Consider the following 24,032-nt stretch of genomic DNA (forward strand, 5'->3'; position numbering starts at 1 on the left):
GGATGTTTCCTTGCCCATGTTTGACCTGATGCTGTGAGAGTTCATGGGGTCCGGAGTCGATATTGAGGACTCACAGGGCAACTCCCTCCCAACTGTATATCACTGTGCTGCCACCTCTGCTGGGTTTGTCCTGATGGGACAGGACATACCCAGGGATGGTGGTATGGTCCATGAGGGTGACTATGTCAGACTGTTGCTTGACTAGTCTGGGAGACAGCAATCCCAATTTCGGCACTAGCCCCCAGATGTTAATAAGGAGGACTTTGCAGGGTCGAAAGGGCTGAGATTGCTGTTGTTGTTTCTGGTGCCTAGGTCAATGCCGGGTGGTCCATCCGGTTTCTTTCTTTTTTTGTAACTTTGTAGCAGCTTGCTACAACTGAGTGGCTTGCCAGACCATTTCAGAGGGCATTTAAGAGTCAACCACACTGTTGTGGTTCTGGAGTCACATGTAAGCCAAACCAGGTAAGGACAACAGATTTCCTTCCCTAAAGGATATTTGTGAACCTGATGGGTTTTACAACAATCGACAATGGTTTCATGGTCATCATTTGACTTTTAATTCCAGATTTTTATTGAATTCAAATTCCACCATCTGCCGTGGTGGGGTTTGAACCCCGGTCCCCAGAGCATTATCCTGGGTCTCTGGATTACTAGTCTAGCAACAATACCACTACGCCATCGCCTCCTCTAAAGAGGTTACAATAGGATTATCTGTCTTTTATGTGGTTTCTGAATAGATGTTTATTTGTTTTCACAACTTAATGAGCACTTAAAGGGACTTAATTTCTTTTGCAATGGGACTGGATTTTTTTTCTTTGAAGTATGAATGGCTGTGTTTGATGACAGTTTCATTAGATTGTAAGGGCTTTATTTTTTAAAAAAAAGTCAATTTCAAAGGCTTTTGTTGCTTTTACATGATTCCTGAGGTCTGTGCATTCAGGATACTGGGTGAACGGCTATGGAGAATACGTAGGGGCATGGAGGGGTCATGGGCATGGGGGGTTGGTCAGAGGGGTGAGGGTTAGAGGGCATAAGAACAATGTAGAGGACTGGATCCATGTCCCAGAGAACCGAGACAGCCCTTCTAAGCAGTCCACCTTTGCACCCTCATACCTTCGTCACTGCCTCAAGCCTGCATAGGGAGGTGGCAGAACCAAACCTTGCGCACCCACGCCTGTAGGAGACAAAAATATGGTGGAAAGGCCTTTGGAGAGAAAAGTGAGGTTGGAGATGGGGGTGATAGTTTGTAGGATAGAGAAGTAAAGGGTAGGTGTTATTGAGAAGAGGGGTGATGACGGCCGATATGAAGGGGAGAGGGACAGTACCTGAGGAAAGGCATCCATTAACAACATCAGGATTTTTTCAGCGCCAGGATGGAGGGCTGAGAAGTAGAGGGGCCAGTGAAATAGCGGGGTGCCACATCAGGATGACTGCCTGACACAGTCCCGCCATTGGGGGCGAGTTTTCCAGCCGTGGGACAGGATGCAGAGTGGCTGCCTGCCCAACAGAGGCGGGAAACCAATTTAAATATGGAATGACCCACTTTGGGTTAATTCCTTGGGCATGCCGGCATTTTGCCAGTGCCAGCATTTTGCCAGTGCCAGCGAGTGAATACCCCCGCCAATCATGTGGGGAGGCTACCAGCTTCATGGGGCAGCCAGTGGGAGAGTCGGAGGGGGGGGCGTTGGTGGCTACTTTAGAGCTGGAGGCCGTGGGCAGGGAAGGACACTTCCACAGCCCCAAGGGCCTCCAGAAGGGCCTGCTCACCTGGTCCCTCGGAATTTAAATTTAAAACTTAATCTCTCCAACCTCTTGTTTCCCAACCAGCCTCAGCAGCACCCACCTCTCCTGGTGGGGCTACTGAGGCTAAAAAGCTGCCAGCTCTCTGACTGGACCAGCAGATTCGACATCCCATCCACTGGTTTTAATTGGACGGTGAGCCTAGGAATAGTCAATTAGGAGGCAGCCTCTGGTAAAATTGCTGAGCTGGTCCTGCTGCTAGCAAGCATAAGCTCGGTATCCCCATTTTGTCCCAATATCAGGGTCCCCAGGCCCACTGCAAAATCCTGCCCCAGCTATCATGGAAGCAAGAAAGGGAGGTTGGGTGGCCATCAATTCAGTGGGAATAGCGTCAAGTGAGCAGGAAATAAGTCTCATGGGATAGTTGAGTTCAGAGAGAGCATTTTGGGAGGTAGGATTGAATCTGGAGCACGTTGTGGGGTTCAAGGTTGGGGCAGAAGGAAACAATATAGTTTGGCCCAGTGAGTTCAAGAGAGGGAGGGAAGTAGAAAAAGAATCTGATCTGATTGTCTTGATTTTGTGATAAAAACATACATGAGCTCCTTGAACATGCACTTGGTTTGGACGGTAGAGGAGGAATAGGAGGATAAAAGCAAAATACTGTGGGTGCTGGGAATCTGAAATAAAAACTGAAAGTGGTGGAAATATTCAGCAGTTTTGGAGGCAACTGTGAGGAGAGAAATAAGAGTTTACAGAGGAATAGGAGGACATTGTTTAAGATGATGATTTGTGGTGGAGAAGAGAAGCCAGGGTTTATCTTGAATAGTGAGCAGTTTTAGCGAAGAAAGCAAGACCTGATAGTGCTTCATGTGGTCCAACCAGATTTACCAAAGAACTGTGCTACATTAAAAAAGTGATTAAGCAATTCTTAAATTCAAGCTCACTGCTAAGAAAAACATTACATTTCTTTAACAATGTTTAACATGTAATCAACAAGAAAATTACATTTCATTACATTATAAATTTTAAATTATGAAATACAACTCACAAGGTACCACTACAGGACTTCAAGGGATCTACAGATTTTTGGCCAGCTACAATTGGAGGTATGCATGATTATTTATAAGTTAAAGTTTGCAGTTTCAAAAATTAGGAATTTTAAAGCAGTGCATGCAAATCCAAAAGTTGGAGAAATAATGGGGGGGGAATAGCATTTGAAAAGTTAAAGAATGGATATTTAATCCAATTACCTGAGCTGTATCCACAGGTGAGGGAGCAAATGCAGTATGTGATAGTGATTGTGTGGGTCCTAGGAGGTTTCGAATACCACTAAAGTCATGCTTGTACTCTTTGATGGGTTCAATTCTGATTCTTTCCTTAGGTAGCAGTGCTTCATAACAAGGACAGTAACCAGGAGGAGGCAAGAACTTGAAATCTCCATGTCTACCACCCAATAAGAATCGAACTCTGCAAACCAGTAAGATACAAAACACAGGACCCTTAACATCTACATAAAACAGTCTCAAACAAAATTTACTGGCCATGTTAGAATAAGCTACCATAATTAACAGTAGTGAACTGCGTGCTAATCCACAGTAGCTAGGTACCAAATACTGGGAGTTAAAATGGATAGCAGTTAAAAAGGTTGTGGGATCATGATGAACAATTAACCCAGTCCAGTCGATTGAAGTGCAGCCTGTGGTCCAATTTCATACTGCCCACTCATTTAAATAATTTTTGCAGCCAGCCAGTGCTAAACACTCTGTTCACTGGCTGCACACGTCAGCAAGGAGCCCAAAATTATCATGTCCCACTACCAATTAGAATTAGCCTGTGCTCTGGATTCTGCAGGTGCTGGGAGTCATGCAGGAAGTGAGCCGGTTCTGGGAAACAGTGGACAGCATAACGTTGGAGAAACCAGGGTCCAAGGTTTTCGAATGCTGAACTGGATATCTTGTTGGAGGAGTTGGAAAGGAGGAGAGGATCTATATCCACAGTGCGAACAGGAGAATCTCCAGATTTGCACTCAGAAGGCAGTGGGAACAGACAGACATGGAGGATAATGCCGGGGTCAAGCAGATGACCATGATGCAGTGTCCCAAGAAATTTGATAACCTCACGAGTGGTTAAGGTCAGTGAATGCATCTTTAAATGCCATCTTTTACCAACTGCACAATTAGCCTCAGCCACTGTTTATTTCACCACACTCCTATAATCATCTACAGCAATCTCTATCAATGAGTACTCATACCTAACATTCATATGCTTCTCCTCATCCCTGCAAACTTAGCACTGCTATAAGCCTCACACCTCATAGGTTGTGCACACTACCATCTATTCAACCATATCAGGCACATCACCCAAACAGATTGCACAACATTCTCAGACACACTTTTCTCTTCTTGAAGGACAAGGTGGTGCACAATCGGAGGAAGCAGGAGCTAACAGGAGAGGGACAGGCACGCCTTCTGTCCTAACCACCATGGAGGTGACAGCGCTGTCATTATTGGAATAGCCATTGCTGAGGCCATGGCCAGCGGCAGGGCTGAAACCATCCAAGATTATGGTATCCTCATACCTCCCCCATCCCCAAATCATAACCTTACCCTTGTGCTTTTTTCCTTTTGGATACTCATGAGGCAGTGAACAAATACCAAGAGGGGGTGCAGAGGAGATTCACCAGGATGTTGGCTGGGATGAAACATTTAAGTTAAGAAGAGAGGTTGGATAGACTTGGGTTGTTTTCGTTAGAGCAGAGAAGACTGAGAGGCGACCTGATCGAGGTGTACAAGATTATGAGGGGCATGGACAGGGTGGATAGGGAGCAGCTGTTCCCCTTAGTTGAAGGGTCAGTCACGAGGGAATACAAGTTCAAGGTGAGGGGCAGGAGGTTTAGGGGGGGTGGATGTGAGGAAAAACCTTTTTACCCAGAGCGTGGTGACAGTCTGGAATGTGCTGCCTGGGAGGGTGTTGGAGACGGGTTGCCTCACATCCTTTAAAAAGTACCTGGATGAGCACTTAGCACGTCATAACATTTAAGGCTATGGGCCAAGTGCTGGTAAATGGGATTAGGTAGGTAGGTCAGGTGTTTTTCACATGTCGGTGCAGACTCGATGGGCCAAAGGGCCTTTTCTGCACTGTGTGATTCTGTGAAGAGAGTGATGATGAATGCCTAGCATTGTCACTTAATTTCACACACTCAGTCACCAGCTCAAATGTTGACACTGCACGAATCTTAGAAGATAGATTGGAGGTGGGCCTCTACCTGGTGAGATACTGGGCATGAGTGCACTGCAGGGGCAAGCAAAGCAATCTGCCAGTTTCCACTGAGCAAGAGTTCTCAAAATCCCTCAGCTATGATTTTCCATTCACCATATTGAATGGAAGTTCAAAGGCTACAAGTGTAACAACTGATCTTTTCAATGATTTCAAAAGACTTGTATTTACATAGCAGCTTTCATATGCTCATGATGTCCCAAAGCTGTTTACAGCAAACGAAGCGTTGAAATGTAGTCATCGCTGTAGTGTTAGAAACATGCCATCCAATTTGTACAGAAGATCCCATAAACAGCAATGTGATAATGATGTAGTAGGCTGAGAGATATATATTGAACAAGACAGTAAGTGGAACTCCCCTGCTCTTCTTTGAAATAATGAGATCCATCTGAGAGGGGAAATGAGGCTTCTATTTAACTTCTCATCTAAAATCACCTCTGACAGGGCACTGGAGTGTCAGCCCTCTAGATTTTTTGTTCTAGTCTCTGAAGTGCAGCTTGAACCCATAATCTTCTAACTCAGGGGCAAGAGTGTTACCAATTAAGAGAGGTAGTGTACATTTTTCTGCATTTCATGGGTTACAGTTAGTAACATTAAAATATTCAGACAGGCAATGAAATTGGAAATATTTGTAGGCCAATTAAGAACTGGCAGGCAGCAGAAAGAGAAGACTCATCTAGACTGATCTATATTCAAACTCAAAATGACAGCATTCTAACACAACTCACAACCTAACCCAGAGAAGAGTGTCATTTTTTAAATTAGAATCTGTGGTTATAATAAATAAAATTATTAAAATTTAGATTATATGAATTTCAAAGCAATGTTTTCTTATAGATCTTTCAAGCAGGAAGCTGAAGATTTTATAATTAAACATGTTAACTGTTTCTAAATTTTACAGCAGCAAAAATACATGATGATGTGGCATTAAAAAGATTTTACTTTACATGGTCTTCCTACAGCTTTTAAACCATAAAATTTATTACAAAGCATAGCAAAGGGGTATATCAAAGCACTCACCTGACTCCTGCAGAAAAGCTAACCACAGGGAAGAAGAGACCATCAACGTTGAAGTTCTCAAACATGCCTTGTACAGGGTGGCCATTAATCCGGAGAGAGATACTGGGGACACTCAAATCAAGGCAGCAGCTAACAACATCATCAGCAGCAAGCATGTGTGCGTCAGATGAAGCAACTGCCTTGGCAATATGTCCTGTGTATACAAATAGAAAAAAGTCAAATTTGCTGTTTTTAAAGTACCCCAATAGAATGTTTGCTATCCTGTCACACCTCTCTGATAAAAAGAAACCACAGTCTAAGAGACAATTATGATTGCTTTCCAAGTATAGTACCCTGCCCATGGAATAAAAGGGACAGTAGCAGCATGGATACAAAGTTGGTTGAGTGACAGTAAACAGTAGTGGTGAATGGTTGTTTTTTCAGACTGCAGGAAGGTATGGAGTGGTGTTTCCCCAGGGATTAGTGTTAGAATTACTGCTTTTCTTAACATATATTAATGGTCATGACCTTGGTGTATAGGCCACAATTTCAAAATCTGTGGATGACACAAAGCTTGGAAGTAATGTGAACTGTGAGGAGCATAGTGACAAACTTTGAGAGAACATAGACAGGCCGGTGGAATATGCGGACAAGCAGCAGATAGCATTTAATGCAGAGAAGTGTGAAGTTATTCATTTTGGGAGGAAGAATGAGGAGAGATAACATAAAATGAAGGATACAATTCTAAATGGGGTGCTAGAGCAGAGGGACCTCAGAACTGTTGAAGGGTCATGTGGACTCGAAACGTCGACTCTTTTCTTCTCCACCGATGCTGCCAGACCTGCTGAGTTTTTCCAGGTAATTCTGTTTTTGTTTTGGATTTCCAGCATCCGCAGTAGCTTTTTGTTTGGACCTCAGGGTATATGTGCAAAACAACTGAAAGTGGTTGGGCAGGTTGAGAAAGCAGTTACTAAAGTATATGGGATCCTGGGCTTTATAAGTAGGAGCAGAGAGTACAAAAACAAGGGAGTTATGATGAATCTGTAAAAAAAAACATTGGTTCAGCCTCAACTTGAGTGTTGTGTCCAATTCTGGTCACCATAATTTAGGAAGGATGTGAAGGCACTGGAGAGGGTGCAGAAAAGATTCATGAGAATGTCCAAAGGGATGAGGAACTTCAGTTATGTGGATAGATTGGAGCAATTGGGGTTATTCATCTAAAGAGAAGATTAAGAGGAGATTTGATAGATGTGTTCATGATCATGAGGTGTTTGGATGGAGTAGAGGTACAAAAAACTGTTCCTGTTGAAGGAAGGGTCGAAAATCAGAGAGGACACCGATTTGGGGTGATTGGGAAATGAAACAACGGTGACATGGAAAACCTTTTTACCCAGCGAGTGGTTAGGTTTGGAATGCACCACTTGAGACTGTGATGGAGGAGGATTCAATCAAGGCTTTCAAAAGAGAACTGGATGATTATCTAAGGAGAAAGTTTTGCAGGAGTGCAGAAAAAAAGGGGGAGATGGACTAGCTGAGTTGCTCTAGCAAAGAGTTGGCATGGACACAATGGGGCAAACGGCCTCTTTCTGCGCTGTAAGCATTCTATGATACACTTTCGCACATCAAACAAACTACATCAAGATGCGTATTAACACAGATATAGAGCAGTAAAACTTTATTTGCATTTTGACAACGGAAGTTATCATTCCGATAATAGAGATAACGTTTCAGGTCTATGATCTTTCATCAGAACCATCATCTGTTTTTCTTTCCACAGATGCTGCCTGATCTGCTGAGTATTTCCAGCATTTTATGTTCTTACTCTTTAGCTTTCATGATCCGGCTTTCATTCCCTTTCTTCTTTTATCACTTTTTTAATTGTTGTTATTCTTATGGTCCTCATAAGTCATCTTCAATTTTATTTGGTTACATAAAAACATAAGAATTACTGGATGAAAAAAAGACCAAGGCCCACCAGTGTTAGCCCTATAGTGCCTGAGTCAAATGGATATTCTTCAAATGTGAGGCGAGATAGTTAAGGCAGGATTTTGGGTTTTGGGACAGGAATCCTGACTTCAGGGTCAAATCAGGGTCCCAAACCTGCAGTCTTGTGAGGAACAGTCACCCAGCACTGACTTCCTCTGAATTGGTCAATTAAGGATAGCAGTCAAGCTCTCAAAGCTGAAGGGTACCAAGAGGAGACCCTCCAGCATGGAAGGAGTTGTCGCCTGTGATTGCAGGTAAGGGAAAGAGAGCGTCTCCATCTTGAGGTGCCCTCTCAGCAACTTGAAAAAATTAAGTACAAACATAAAGAAAAAATTTGCATGCCTAAAAAATTTGATTGAATTTTTTGAGGAGGTGACCAGGTGTGTAGATGAGGGTATTTCAGTTGATGTAGTTTATATGGATTTCAGCAAAGCCTTTGACAAGGTCCCACATGGGAGACTTATAAAGAAGGCAAATGCACATGGGACACAGGGTAATTTGATAAGGTGGATTCAAAATTGGCTTAATCGTAGGGTCAGAGGGTGATGACAGAAGGATGCTTTAGTGACTGGAAGCCAGTGTCCAGTGGCATACCACAGGGATCTGTGCTGGGTCCCCTATCATTTGTCAATTATACAAACGACATAGATGACTATGTGGGGGAAAGGATTAGTAAGTTTGCGGATGACACAAAGATTGGCCGGGTGGTTAACAGTGAGGTTGAGTGTCTTGGGCTACAGGATGATATAGACGGGATGGTCAAATGGGCAGATAAGTGGCAGATGGAACTTGACCCTGAAAAGTGTAAGGTGATACATTTTGGAAGGAGTAATTTGACAAGGAAGTATTCAATGAACGGCATGACACTAGGAAGTTCTGAGGAACAAAGGGACCTTGGCGTGTGTGTCCACAGATCTCTGAAGGCGGAGGGGCATGTTGGTGGGATGGTGAAAAAGGCATATGAGACACTTGCCTTTATCAATCGAGGCATAGATTACAAAAATAGGGAGGTCATGTTGGAGTTGTATAGAATCTTGGTGAGGCCACAGCTGGAGTACCATGTGTAGCTCTGGTCGCCACATTATAGGAAGGATGTGATTGCACTGGAGGGGGTGCAGAGGAGATTCACCAGGATGTTGGCTGGGATGAAACATTTAAGTTATGAAGAGAGGTTGGATAGACTTGGGTTGTTTTTGTTGGAGCAGAGAAGACTGAGGGGCGACCTGATCGAGGTGTACAAGATTATGAGGGGCATGGACAGGGTGGATAGGGAGCAGCAGTTGAAGGGTCAGTCACAAGGGGACATAAGTTCAAGGTAAGGGGCAGGAGGTTTAGGGGGATGTGAGAAAAAATGTTTTTACCCAGAGGGTGGTAACGGTCTGGAATGCGCTGCCTGGGAGGGTGGTGGAGGCAGGTGGCCTCATATCCTTTAAAAAGTAACCGGATGAGCACTTGGCACATCATAACATTCAAGGCTATGGGCCAAGTGCTGGTAAATGGGATTAGGTAGGTAGGTCAGGTGTTCCTCACGTGTTGGTGCAGACTCGGTGGGCCGAAGGGCCTCTTCTGCACAGAGATTCTGTGAAAACACCTCCGTCCCCAACCTGCACCCCAACATCACCACCTCCCTCAATCCCATATTATGCGCCTGTCAGGAAATAAGTGTCCTTAGTTATTACCAAAACCAGGTAAATATATGCAAATATATCCATTCTAAACATTCACATGCCATCATCACTGATTCTAAATGACAGAATAAAGGAGTCGACCTCAGGGACAGCAGTTCTATAAGTAGCAACTAACAGAACTTCAGGAGCAGAAGAATCACTGACCTGACCACAGATGAAGTCCATCAAAACCATAGGAATACAGGTCGTCTCCAACTCCATTGCTTCCCCAACCCTCACCTCCTCCTGGGTAAGGGCTGTAACCCTCTGTTAAAGCCCAGCCCACTCGCAGATGAGTAGACTGTGGTGTTACAAATGGGTCAACATAATCCACTATCAGTTCAAAGTACCACTTCTTGTACTGCGTAGAACCTTCATATGTGCCCACAAATATATTAGGCCTCATGCTGGAATTAAAAAAAAAGGGTTTAACTACTGTTGATTAAAAGGTATTTAATTATTATATTTGAATTCTAAATCTTAGATGAGTTAAACAAAAGAAAATCTGAATCTTTTATTTCATGGGAAAATATGTTTCCTATGTCTACTGGAGAAAAATAGCTTCTAGTTTATGACAGATGGGGATTAATCCACCAGACACACAATCTGACATTTTATCATGTGGTGGAGCACCCTTTGGGAGAAAAATAAAACAAAACAAAAAAAAAATCTGTAAACAGGGCCTTCTACTTTCTCCCAGTTGAATCATTGTCTGCACATTTTCGGACACATCCAAATACTCACGCCATTTAGAATGGAGAAACATGAAAAGACAGTTTCTCATCGGAAGGAATTCACCACAATCACTGCCCAAGGTTATCTGCCTAAGCTCCACCGTGAGCCAGCATTAGCACCAGAATCGCCAATGAGGCCTCCATCAGTTGCCTTAGATGGTTAAAGCTCATTCTCGAGATACTAGTTCCCATTGGTGCCGCACAACTTGAGAAACAACATCAGTGCCTGCCTCTGGGAGAACGAGACTCTGCATTTGCTCAAAGAAAAGCTGCCTGGATTCAGAGGGATCATTTAAGTGGAAATTTATTTTTTCTAGCATTGGTTGCCATAAACCTCTGGCTCCACTTTAGGCACACAGCTCCCGGCTGGCATATGTTCCGCTGAGCCTATTGGGACAATTCAGATGAAATCCCTGGCAATGAGTCTGGAAGCTGCTGGTGCAATGTAACATACAAGGGTGGGCAGAGGAAGCACCATGTCACTGCCCCTAGTCAGCAAGAAGATATGGTTCTATTAAGAAAAAAACCTGAAAATTGACTAAAGCAGTGTACAAGTTCAGTAATTGTGCGAACTTCTGAGCGTTATACCTGGTGACATAGTTAATCAAGTTTGTTTGGAGCAGCAGATCACGGCCCGGAAGGAGATTCTCCGTAATAAGATTTTGATTGGATCGTACAGCCACACCATTGCAGACACAGAGAGAGCGCAATACATCCAGCACCTACAAGAAAAGTGAAAAGAAAGTCAACTCAAGAATTCTCCTTGGGACCTGAAGACATTTTTTTTTTTGAGTGGTGGATTGAAGTTTAGGGGATAAGGAGGAGTGGAAGTATTAAAGGCAATCTTGCAACTAGGTAGGTAAGTGATCACTGACCCATCAAAAAGGAATGAGCTTATTCAGCCAAATGGCTTATATACAGATGAGAATTGACTATGTTTGAGCTTTGATCTGGAAGAGCAGAAAAACAAGAACTTACCATAAATGTCCCAAGCAGTGATTCTTGTCCCTATTCCCATTTTTGAGGAACATTTGAAGAAGGAAAGTATTCCTTATTTTATCGCCTTGCTGCATTAGCAGCCTCCATTAGTGTACATACCTTGTGATTTCGTCCATGTTTGTCCAACAGAGAGATGATTGACTTGATGTGGTTTTCTGTTATGATGTTCAGAACCTCAGGACTTTCAATCAAAACACAGTACAACACTTCCAGGATACCTATAGCACCACATGGCATCAAATATACATAAGCAGTTTTCAAAAAGATAGTATCTTTCACAACAATCTAAGAAAGAAATGTACATTGAACCAAAGATGATATTAGGAGGGATGACAAATGCTTAGTCAAATAGGAGCAGGAGTAGACTGTATAGTCTGTCAAGCCTGCTCTGCCATTCAATAGTTCAATGGTTAATCTTCAGCTTCAACTCGAATTTCCCACCTGCTCCCCATTCTCCTTTATTTCCTGAGATCCCAAAAGTCTGTCTATATCAGCCTTAAATATATTCAATGATGGAGCATCCACAACCCTCTGGGGTAGAGAATTCCAAAGATTCACAACCTCTGAGTGAAGACATTTCTCATCTCAGTCCTAAATGATCACTCTCTTATCCTGAGACTGTATCTCTGCATTCTATATTCCCCAGCCACAGGAAACAGCCTCAGCATCTACCCTGTCAAGCTCCTTCAGAATCTTAAATGTTTCAATAAAATCACCTTTTGATTCTTTTAAGCTCCAGAGATGGGGCCCAATTTACTCAGCCTCTCATCCTAGGACAACCCTCTCATCCCAAAAAGGTGGGTTTCATTGAAAGGTCTCATAGGAGAGAGTGATGTGAAGAGTTGGCAGGCTTTAGGGGTAAATTGGAGAGGTGGAATCTAGGTGGCAGAAGGCAGGTTCACCCAGGCTGGAGCACAGGAAAGGTAATTGCACAAACAACTTCTGTTTGTTAGCAGAATGACTTAAAATATAGGTTGAATAATAATTATCTTCATGCATTGGGGTGTTGGGTGGAGCTGGGGGGGGGGGGTGAAATTCTGGTAGCCATATGCCTGACTGCAAACTGAACAGAAAAGTCTGATCAAAAAATTCAGATGACCTAGTTTAACTATTTTGAAGTAATTACAGTATGCCGCCCTCCAGTCATAAAAGAGCCATTCACCACAACTGTTTTCTATCCCAATTTTGTATTCCTGCTGCGACTGCTCCTTTTATCCTTCAATTTTGTTAACAAGCCTAATATCTGGCAATTTATCAAACACCTTTTGAAAATCCTGATAGAAAACATCAACTGCACTGCCCTCAATCATCCTCGCTGTTAGCTCGTCAAAAATCTCAAATTAAGTTGATCAAACACGATCTGCTCTTAATAAATCCAAGCTGACTCTCCTTTACTAGTCCTTGCTTGTCCAAGTGTCTTTAATTTTCTCTGGATTATTGTCTCTAAAAACTTCCTCACTGCAAATGTCAAACTCACTGTCCTTAATTGCCAGGTTTATTCTTCTCCCTTTTTTGAACAAGAGTGTAGCATTTGCAATCCTTAGTCCTTTGTTCCGATCCTCCTTAAATTCAAGAGTGGTGGCATTGTGACCACTCTGCTGTGTAGATTGTTTAACGTAGGGTCAGTGCATAAATCACTAGTGAGGATGCAAACACACCTCCTTTTCCCCGAACCTGTGATTTTAAGGAACTCCTTTCCTTTCCAATAATGACAGCTTTGTCTCATCTTGCCCATACCAATCAGACCCCTCCATACCTACTAAGATGCTTTACCCAATCTCATCTCCAAGGCAATAGGCCACTTGACTCCTAGCAAAGCCATTTAACATCCCTCCCTTTCAGAATACTACAGATTCTATTCAGTTTAAGATACATGTAATCATGCGGCAGAATTTCGGGCGAGCTGAGCGGGGGCAGTTGGGAAGCTGACCGCCGCCCGAGATGGAGGCCAGAAGGCAATTTCACGCTGGCGGGCCAATTAAGGCTAAGTGCTGCCTATACGGGCGGGGCAAGGAGGGCGAGCTCGAACTTCGCGCATGCATGCGAGTGTGTGCTTCAGAATCTCTCTGAGGCACAGAGCTGCCTCGGGGAACGAAGAGTATTAAAAAAAAATAAAGACATGAAAATGTAATAAAACTTGCCCCCTCATGTGACTCTGTCACATGAGTGGCGACGTGTTATTAATTAAATTTTAAAACTTTTATTTTATTTTTATTTGCTTTTGGAAACCTCATCCCACCCGCTTGGCTGCTTGGCCTTTTCGCCTGCCCGCCAGCCAACCAAGGTTGGACGGGCGGCGACAAATTGAACTTAATTCTTTCTTTAATGGCCTTAACGGGCCTTTTAATTGTCGGCAAGCACACTGCCAACTCCAGCGCGCACCCGCTGACCGAACTATCACGCGGCTGCACACTGACATCAGGACGCTAGCCTGACATCAGCGCGCGTCACTTCACGCTCAAGCAGTTCGGGCATGCGCCTGCTCGTCAAGCTACAAAATTTGCTCACAAGCTTTACAGGCATAATTAATCTGTATGGAGGGGACACATATTCAACATTGTTTTTCTTTCAAAATTATCGAGATGGGGTGGATATCAAGTCAGTTAATACCTCCACTGTTAAGAAGTAAAAATATGGTATATTGTATAAAATCATTTTTCCAATTCTTGTACAAGTGACCATGCATGTACATGCAGCTTATAATACCTCATTCCATTCCAAACAGAGAAAAGTTCTGTTCCAAAACAGTTTTGGACTTGGAGTTAGTTTACGTGTTCCACGTTTTTAGTGTTTTGTTACAAGCAGTTTTGTTCAGCATTGAAAAAAGCCCCCAAAAAGTCCCAGAAAATTCAATCACAGGGGCAACCAATCAGAAAAAATCACCCCCCCTAAATAGAAGTGACAGATTCTGTAAAAAAGAGGGGGAGGTTGGGGGGGTGAGCCTATCAGCGGCAAATGTGGAGAGAAACAGCCTGTGATTGGAGGAGCAGCAGGCAGTGGGCAAGTAAGTGGCAGTTATGGTGAGTGAGGCCCGATGATGGGAGCAGTGGTGATGAACGAGGCCCAAGGACTGGAACAGGGGTGGCGAGCGAGGCCCAAAGTGGCAGCAGGTGACCACGGGGGGGTAGGGGAACTGCCGAGCCTGGTGGGGAGTAAGACTGGCGGGAAGTAAGACTGGCGGGAAGCAAAACTGGCAGGAAGCAATGGCGGGGGTAGGGGGAGGTTTGAGAGGTGAGGCCAGGTGGGAGGCAAGGCCAGGCAGGAAGAGCTGCAAAGGGGGAGAGACTGCAAAGGATGGAGAGAGGGCTGCAAAAGAAGAGCATGGAGGATCTGCAAAGGGGCAGACAGGCTGCGATGCTAACAAATGCTTCTGATCGCTAATGAACGCTTGAGTGCAAATGACTGCTTCGGAACACTAACAATCGCTTCCACAAATTTACCAAAGCTGTGATGGCTTTTGAATGCTTCTGAGCGCTTGGATGACTCCTGAAGTAATCAAGAGCAATCAAAAGGCATTCACGATGATGTTAAAAGATGGCAATTGAGCACTTTCGATGGCAAATGATGACTGTTTCTGCCATAAAAACCCGTTCCAAATTACACCTTTTGATGTCAAATTATGTTACTAAATATTTTGAGCGCATTTGAATGCAAAATGATGTCAAAAATTTCTGGTAGGGCTACTTCATTCACTGGGACCATATCCAGTACTTACTACCTGCTTCCTCATTGGGGCAGGAAATATACAAATCAAGAAAATTCTCCTGAGCACGTTTCAGAAATTCCTCTCTTTCTCTGCCCTTAACACAATCACTGCCCCATTCAATATTGGGGTAGTTAAAGTCTCCTGTTATCACTCCTCTATAGTTCATCCACCTCTCAGTAATTTTTTTGCTAAAGTAATAGCTTCTTGACTGTTCTCAACTCCAAACAAATAAATTTTGTCTTTCATTCCCTAAAGGACATTCCCTTTAACAAACACTGTGATGTTTTACATACCCCTTCTCCTTCCTTTACTTCTTTATCAATCCAAACATCAAACATCCAGTTTTCGCCTTTTTTTGAGCGAGATCTAGTTATGTATCATCATTCTATCATATTCCTATGATGGTTATTTGCATCTGCAGCGCCGCAACATGACTCATTGCACTTTGTACTTTTTCACACATTAACTATCTCTCCCAATCCTCCCGGCTCACCTTGCTTCAACTTTTTAACACTACATCTTGGTGCCCAACCCACTGATGGCTAACCTGCCCACAAGAATATTAATCCAAGTTCTGTTCAGATTCGACCCACCCATCTTGAATATGCCCCTCCTGCTACAGAACTGGTCCCAAGTTCCCAAGACTCTGAAGTCCTGCCTCTGACACCATGGGGCTGAATTTTCCTATTGGGTCGTGATCCCGAGGTCGACCTCAATTCCGGGTTGGAAGCCCAGGAGCGGCCATGATAGGATGTCAGTCGCGATCTTCCTGAAGGCAGCCAATTATGACTCCAATTAAGGATGGCGGACGGGCTAGGAAAGTGGGAGGCCCAATTGGAGGGCCCGCACCAAAGTCTGGCCCAGAGGAAGGTTTGCAGCCGTGGTTGTCGCCGTCACATGCTAGAGTGAATAGAGGAGGCATCAATGGTCCCCCTGTCCTGCCACCAGGAGGCCACCTCCATTTACCAGTCTCAGTAGGGGACCAATCCATCATCAAGTAGATGCCAGCAGCACAATAAGCTTCCCCCAATTAATCTATTAAAGGGCCTAATAGGCTAGCATGAGGGTAGCCTCTGTCACATTGACCCTGCCTCCAGCGAGATCGCTCAGGGGTAACCCAAAACACTACTTTCCAACTTTGCTCCTGGTCCTTCCTTCACGGGCCTGAGAAAATTCAGCCCCATGTCTCTGGCCATTTCCATAATTCTGACAAGCTACAAATACTGTTTCAAGACTTGAGGCAGCTCGCCAGTTGAATGAAAGCAGCAATTTTAGCAGCCCCAATATGGAACTAAGAGCAACACATGCTCCATTCACTGGTGCCTAAAATCTGCGTTGCAGTCCCATGTATGTTATGGCACTCTGATTAACATATTGGAGCGCGGGTTTCTATCTGCAACAGACAAGTTCCTGAGCTAACCATGTAGAGTGCAGGAATAGAAAGATGGATATAGCACCAAGCTGCTATTGCTCCACTCTCATCTAACAGAATGACCAAAATCAGCTTTCTCTATTTTAAATATAATATGGGGGAATTGCATTGGAGTTACTATTAGGCCATTGCTGCAAAAAAATCTGTTTAAAGCTGTAAATGACATTTCTTCAGCATTTCCGTGAAATTATACTAGCACAGCGTGGCAACTCTGAGCATGTTTCCAGCCAAAATCACAATGAACAAATTTGGCGCAATAACAAAATTGCAAAACATCTTTTAAACCAGAACAAATGCTTGGCAAAGTGAATCTTGGTTATTAATGTGTTAGAAAATTACCTGAGGAAGCCTCTAGTCGATCCAACTTGCTGACCAACCAGTCTAGATTATCAGAGAATAGAGCACAGTTTCTGCGATTGCCACGGATGAGGGAAGCTATACAAAGAGAAAGATATCACAATAAAACTGATAAAGCAACAAGAACTGACAGTTATATTATGCTTATAACATAGTAAATAGATGCTTTACAGAAGGAGCATTTAACAAAGGAGTAGACACTGCACCATGTGGAACCATGGGGCAAGGTGTTTAGAGGTGGAGGGGTGAATTACAAGTGACTGAAAGTTTGATCAAAAGGATGACTTCTAAAGGTGAGATAGATGTAGACGACAGAAAGGTACCAGGATTTTGACCCAGCGACAGTGAAGGAATAGCGATATAGTTCCAAGTCAGGATGGTGTGTGGTTTGGATGGGAACATTCAGGTGGTGGTGTTCCCATGCATCTGTTGCCCTTGTCCTTCCAGGCGGTCGAGGTCACGGGTTTGGAAGGTGCTGTTGAAGGAGCATTGGTGAGTTGCTGCAGTGCATCTTGTAGATGGTACACATTGCTGCCACTGTGTGTCGATGGTGAAGGGAGTGGATGTTGGAGGTAGTGGATGGGGTGCCAATCAAGCAGGCTACTTTGTCCTGGATGGTGTTGAGCTTCTTGAGCATTGTTGGAGCTGTACTCATCCAGGCAATTGGAGAACCATGTAAGGTGGGTAAGAAATCAAGTCATAGAGATGAGAAAAGTGTGGATGATGGTTTTAACAGTGGAACTGGATAGGTGATATCGCAGAGGTATAAGTAAGCAATCTTGATGATGCATAGGACATGCAGTTTGAAATGCAACTTTAGGTCAAACAGGATGCAAGGACTTGCATTCCTACAGTAAGGGGTTGTATGGGGGAGGAAATAAGTGACAGGCAAGGAGTTTATGACAGGTATGGAAACCTACCTGATATCAAGGTATGGGATATCTTGAAGGGCTTGAAAGCACCCCGCAAAAGGGAGGGTGAATAACCATTGTGGTGGTTCATGTCGGTTCAAACAACAAAGGAAAGAACCGAGGAGTAAGGATATCACAAGCTGGGACCTAAATCGTAAATTAGTAACTCAAGATTGTTACCTTAACTATGTTCAAACTGAAACAGTGACAAATAGACAAAAAGTGAATGCATTGGTGAAACTGGTGAGGGAAAAAATGGTTCTGTTTCATGGTGCCAGTACTGGAACAGAAAGAACTTATACTGCTGGGATAGGTGCACCTGCATTGGGCTGAGACCAAGGTCTTAGCTGAAAGGGGAAATATAGCTGGAGAAAGGACTTTAAACTAACAAAGAGACATGGTGGCTAGTGATAGGGTAAACCAGATACAACCACAATAAGGAAGAGAAAGAGCAGGGATGAGAATAAAACTCAGAGCCTGGAAACAAAAGCTGAATTCAAGAGGGGAGGTGTACAGTCATTGCCCTTGACAGCGTTTGACCGAGCGTGGCAATAATTAACTCTAGTATAACTGAAGTCAATGGGGGATTGAGGAAAACTCTCTAGTAACTACAGTCAAATGTGCCAGGAGAGAAATGTTGTGGTCTTTGAAGGTGAATCAGTTTAGCCCCAGAACATTGCAGGAGCAGTTCCTCAGGGCAGCACCCTGGAACCAAAAATCTTCAGTTACTTCATCGATGATTTCCCTCCATCATAAGGTCAGAAAGAGGCTGTCCACTGATGATTGCACAGTTTTCCCATCGATTCATAATTCTTCAGTTAATGAACCAGTCCATACCTACTCATGCAGAATGGCCTAGACAATATTCAGGCTTGGGCTGATAAATAGGAGTAACATTCAAACCAAACAATTACCAGGCAATGATCACATCTAACAAAATGCATCTTTTTTTCAACATTTTTGAATGGTATGTGGGCGTTGTTGGCAATGCCAGCATTAGTTGCCCATCCCTAATTGTCCTTGAACTGTGTGGCTTACTAGGCCTTAGAGAGCAGTTAAGAGCCAACCACATTGCTGTGGGCCTGGAGTTATATATGTGCCAGATCAAGTAAGGATGGCAGATTTTCTTCAGTGAACCAGATGGGTTTTTACAACAATCAAGAATAGCTTCATGGCTTTCAATTCGAGATTTAATTAATTGAATTCAAATTCCACTGGCTGCCATTGCAGGATTTGAACTCATGTCTCCAGGACATTAACCTGGGCCTCTGGATTACTAGTTTAGTGACATTACCACTAACCACAAAATCCCTGGTCATCAACATCCTGGAGATTACCACTGATCAGAAATACAATTGCTATATAAATACTATGACTGTTAGAGCTTGTCAGAGGCCGAGTATTCTGCAGCAAGTGGTTCACCTCGTGACACCCAATGTTTCTCTATCACCCACAAGACACAGGTTAGGAGAGTGATGGAATAGTCCCCACTTGTCTGGATGTACACAGCTGGAACAACATTCAAGAAGCTCAACACTATCCAGGACAAAGCAACCCACTTGATCAGCACCTTATCCACAAACCTAAACATCCACTTTCTGCACTATCAGTGCACCGTGGCTGCGATGTACCCTATCTACAGGATGCATCGTAGCAACTCGCCAAGGCTCCAGTGGCATCACCTTCTAAACCACTGACCTCCACCACCTAGCAGGACAAGGGCAGTAGGTTCAATTTGGACATGTATTGCCAGTCGTTCATTATCAGTGGGTCAAAATCCTGGAACTCCCTACCTAACAGCATTGTAGCAGATCATGAAGGCTCACCATTACTTTCTCAAAATCAACAAAAGGGATGGACAATAAATGCTGGCCTTGTTAACAAGAAGCATCTTTCGAGAATTACCAATGAAATAATAATCTCATCAAGCAGTGACATAGAAATTTAGAAAGGGAAAGGGGACAAGAGTAATTTGTGCAAGGTCAGGGATCAATCAGAAATTTTAAAAAATACTGGAAAGACTCAGCCGAACAGGGAGCATCTGTGGGGAGAAACAGAGTTAATGTTTCAAGTCGCTGACCCTTCATTTTGCTTTTGTTGCTGAAGCAGAAATGAAGCTGTACACAGGCAGTGTCAACAGGCTATATGATCTAAAGGATACACAGCAAAGATTCAACAAGGTTACTTTGACGGCAACTCCTTCCCTTGTGATCTCTGACAAAGCTGAAAAGGTTAAGGGTGCACCATCACCTCCAAGTTCCCCTCCAAATCACAACCATCCTTACTTCGACATATATTGCCATTCCTTCATTATTGCTGAGACAATATGCTGGAATTCACCAGGCAGGAGCACCATCTTAATTGTAGCATTTCAAAGCAAAGACCCACCACCGTCTTCTCAACTCGGGAACTAATTGAGCAATAAATATCACCCAAAAAATAAATTTAAAAAAGGGTGGGAGGGGTAGGGGATGCTGTGATGTAGTGGTAATGTCACCAGGCTTGTATTCCACAGGCCCAGGCTAATGCACTGGGGACATGGGTTCAAATTTCACCATGGCAGCTGGTGGAATTAAAATTCAATTAATAAACCTACAATTGAAAGGTAGTCTTTGTCATATTAACCATGAAACATTAAATGGGAGGAATTTTATGCCGGCGGGATTTGACGGTCCCACTGAAGTCAATGCAATCTTGAACGGCTCGCTGCATTTTACAGCCCTGCTCCCGTGTGACAGAGCCATAAAATTCCACCCAATGTTGTTTGTCATGCAAACCTATCTGCCATCCTTACCTGATCTGGTCTACATGTGACTCCAAACCCACAGCAATTTGGTTGATTCTTACCTGCCCCCTGAAATGGCCCAGCAAGCCATTAAACTACAACAAAGTCTACAAGAAGGAATGAATAGGCATCGACCTAGGAACTGGAAACAACAAAACGCAAACCCAGTCCTGTCGATCCTGCAAAGTCTTCCTTACTAACACCTGCGGGCTTGTGCCAAAATTGGGAGGACTGTCTCACAGACTTGTCAGCAATAGTCCTACTCATGGAATCCAACCTTACAGACAACATCTCAGACACCACAATACTTGGACATGTCCTGTCCCACCGACAAGACAGACACAGCAGAAGGCGGAGGCACAGTGGTATACAATCGGGAGGGAGTTGCCCTGGGAGTTTTCAGCATCGACTCTGGATCCTATGAAGTCACATGACATCAGGTCAAACAGGGCAAGGAAACCTCATGCTGGATACACCCACTGGCCCCCCCCACTCCACCCCAACTTCAGCTGATGAATCAGTATTCCTCCATGTTGAACACCACTTGGTGGAAGCACCGAGGGTGGTAAGGGCACAGAATATAAGCTGGGCGAGGAATTTCACTGTCCATCACCAAGAGTGGCTCGGTAGCTACTGACCAAACTACCAGAGTCCCACAGGACATAGCTGCCAGACTGAGTCAACGGCAGGTGGTGAGAGAGCCAACAAGAGGGAAAACCGATTTGACCTCGTCCTCACCAATCTACCTGTCACAGAAGCATCTGTCCATGACAGTATTGATGGGAGTGAACACAGCATAGTCCTTGTGGAGATGAAGTCCTGTCTTCACATCGAGGATACCCTCCATCGAGCTGTGTGGCACTACCAAGGTGCTAAATTGATCAGATTTAGAACAGAACTAGCAACTAAAAACTGGGCATCCATGAGGTGCTGTGCGCCATCAGCAGCAGCAGAATTATACTCAACCACAATCTGTAACCTCATGGCCCGGCATATCCCCCACTCTACCATTATTGGAAGCAGGTACAATAGTGGTGTTTAAGCGGCAGCTTGACAAATACATGACTAGGATGGGAATAGAGGGATACGGACCCCGGAAGTGCAAAATGTTTTAGTTGACGGGCAATATGATCGGCGCAGGCTTGGAGGACCGAAGGGCCTGTTCCTGTGCTGTACTTTTCTTTGTTCTTTATTACCATCAATCCAGGGCATCAACCCTGGTTCGAAGAAGAGTGCAGGAGGACATGCCAGGAGCAGCACCAGGAATGCCCAAATTTGAGTTGTCAACCTTGTGAAGCTACACACAGGACTATTTGCATACCAAACAGCGAAAACAGCATGCGATAGACACAACTAAGCGATTCCACAACCAACGGATCAGATCTAAGCTCTGCGGTCCTGCCACATCCAGTCGTGAATGGTGAACTCACTGGAGGAGGAGACTCCACAAATATCCTCATCCTCAATGATGGGGGAGCCCGGCACACCACTGTAAAAGATATGGCTGAAGCATTTACAACAATCTTCAGCCAAAGGTGCCGAGTGGATGATCCATCTTGGCCTCCTCCGGAGGTCTCCAGCCTCAGAGATACAAGTCTTCAGCAAATTAAATTCATTCCACTAGATATCAAGAAATGGCTGAAGGCACTGGATACTGAAAAGGCTATGGGCCCTGACAACATTCTGGTAATAGTACTGAAGACTTGTGCTCCAGAACTATCTGCACCCCTAGCCAAGCTGTTTCAGTACAGCTAAAATACTGGCATCTACCCAGAAATGTGGAAAATTGCCCAGGTATGCCATGTCCACAAAAGGCAGAACAAATCCAATGCAGCCAATTATCACCCCATCAGTCTGCTCTCGATCATTGGCAATGTGATGGAAGGTGTCGTCAACAGTGCTATCAAGCGGCACCTATTCAGCAATAACCTGCTCAACGACGCTCAGTTTGGGTTCTGCCAGGGCCACTCAGCTCCTGACCTTATTACATCCTTGGTTCAAACATGGACAAAAGAGCTTAACTCCAGGGGTGAGGAGAGAGTGACTGCCCTTGATATCAAGGCAGCATTTGACCGAGCGTGGCATCAAGGAGCCCCAGTAAAACTGAAGTCAATGGGAATCAGAAGGAAAACTCTCCACTTGTTGGAGTCATTCCTAGCACAAAAGAAGATGGTTGTGGTTGTTGGGGGTAAAGCATCTCAGTCCCAGGACATCTCTGCAGGAGTTCCTCAGGGTAGTGTCCTAGGCCCAAACATCTTCTGATGCTTCCTTTCATTGTAAGGTCACAAGTGGGGATGTTTGCTGATGATTGCACAATGTTCAGCACCATCCACAACTCCTCAGACACTAAAGCAGTCTGTGCAGCAAGACCTGAACAACATTCAGGTTTGGGCTGATAAGTGGCAAGTAAAATACACGCCACACAAGTGCCAAGCAATGATCATTTTTAAAAAGAGAGAATCCAACCTTCTCCCTTTGACATTCAATGGCACTACCATTGTTGAATCTCCCATTATCAACATCCTAGGGGTTACCATCGACCAGAAACTGAACTGGACCAGCCATATAAATGTTGTGGCTACTAGGGCAGGTCAGAGGCTGGGAATTCTGCAGAGAGTAACTCACATCCTGACTCCCCAGTGCCTGTCCCACCACTTACAAGGCACAAGTCAGGAGCATGATAAAATACTCTCCACTTGCCAAGGTGAGTGTAGCTCCAACAACACTCAAGAAGCTTGACAGCATCCAGGACAAAGCAGCCTGTTTGACTGGCACCTCATCCGCCACCTTAAACATCATCTTCCTCCACCACTAATGCACAGTGGCAGCAGTGTACACCATTTACAAGATGCACTGCTGAAACTCAAGGCTCCTTCGACAGCACCTTCCAAACACACGGCCTCTACCGCCTAGAAGGACAAGGGCAGCAAATGCATGGGAACACCACTACCCCTCCAAGCCACACACCATCCTGACTGGAAATATATTGTCGTTCCCTCACTGTTAATCGATCAAAATCCTAGAGCTCCCTCCTAACATCACTGTGTACCTACACCACATGGACAACAGTGATTCAAGAAGGCAGCTCACCACCACCTTCTCAAGGGCAATTAGGGATTGACAATAAATGCTGGCCTAGCCAGCGGTGCCCACATTCTGTGAAAAAATACATTTTTAAAAAGTTGATGAAGGGTGATGGTTGGGCCAAGCATGTTGAATATTGCAATAAAGTCAAAAGACATGACCAGCTATTGCAGTCTCAAGCACAGGGAATGACATTTCTGATTTTGCCTAGGGTCACTGTGCTGCTGAAGGCAAGGTGAAAATGAGACTGCAGCGATCCAAAGAGAGTTTTGAGAAAGATGTTCCTAAAGCTGGCAAGACAGTAAAAGGGAAGTCAGAGCTGGGGAAGTACCTGGAGAGGATGAATGAGTCAAAGT

General features: G+C 44.3%; 1 protein-coding gene across 1 annotated transcript in view; it reads right to left on the bottom strand.

The window, feature by feature from the left end:
• The window catches only part of LOC144671280 (ryanodine receptor 1-like), a 473,493-nt gene that overhangs the window by 343,860 nt on the left and 105,601 nt on the right, over window positions 1-24,032 (bottom strand). Inside the window, exons 15-20 of the mRNA XM_078533089.1 lie at window positions 16,879-16,974; window positions 11,501-11,619; window positions 10,991-11,124; window positions 9,834-10,075; window positions 6,037-6,229; window positions 2,991-3,207 (exon numbers count right to left, since the gene is read on the bottom strand). Coding sequence (XP_078389215.1) covers window positions 2,991-3,207; window positions 6,037-6,229; window positions 9,834-10,075; window positions 10,991-11,124; window positions 11,501-11,619; window positions 16,879-16,974 — 1,001 coding nt within the window. The remainder of the gene's footprint in view (window positions 1-2,990; window positions 3,208-6,036; window positions 6,230-9,833; window positions 10,076-10,990; window positions 11,125-11,500; window positions 11,620-16,878; window positions 16,975-24,032) is intronic.

Source organism: Cetorhinus maximus, chromosome 32, assembly GCF_964194155.1.
Source record: "Cetorhinus maximus chromosome 32, sCetMax3.hap1.1, whole genome shotgun sequence".
NCBI classification, from domain to species: domain Eukaryota; kingdom Metazoa; phylum Chordata; class Chondrichthyes; order Lamniformes; family Cetorhinidae; genus Cetorhinus; species Cetorhinus maximus.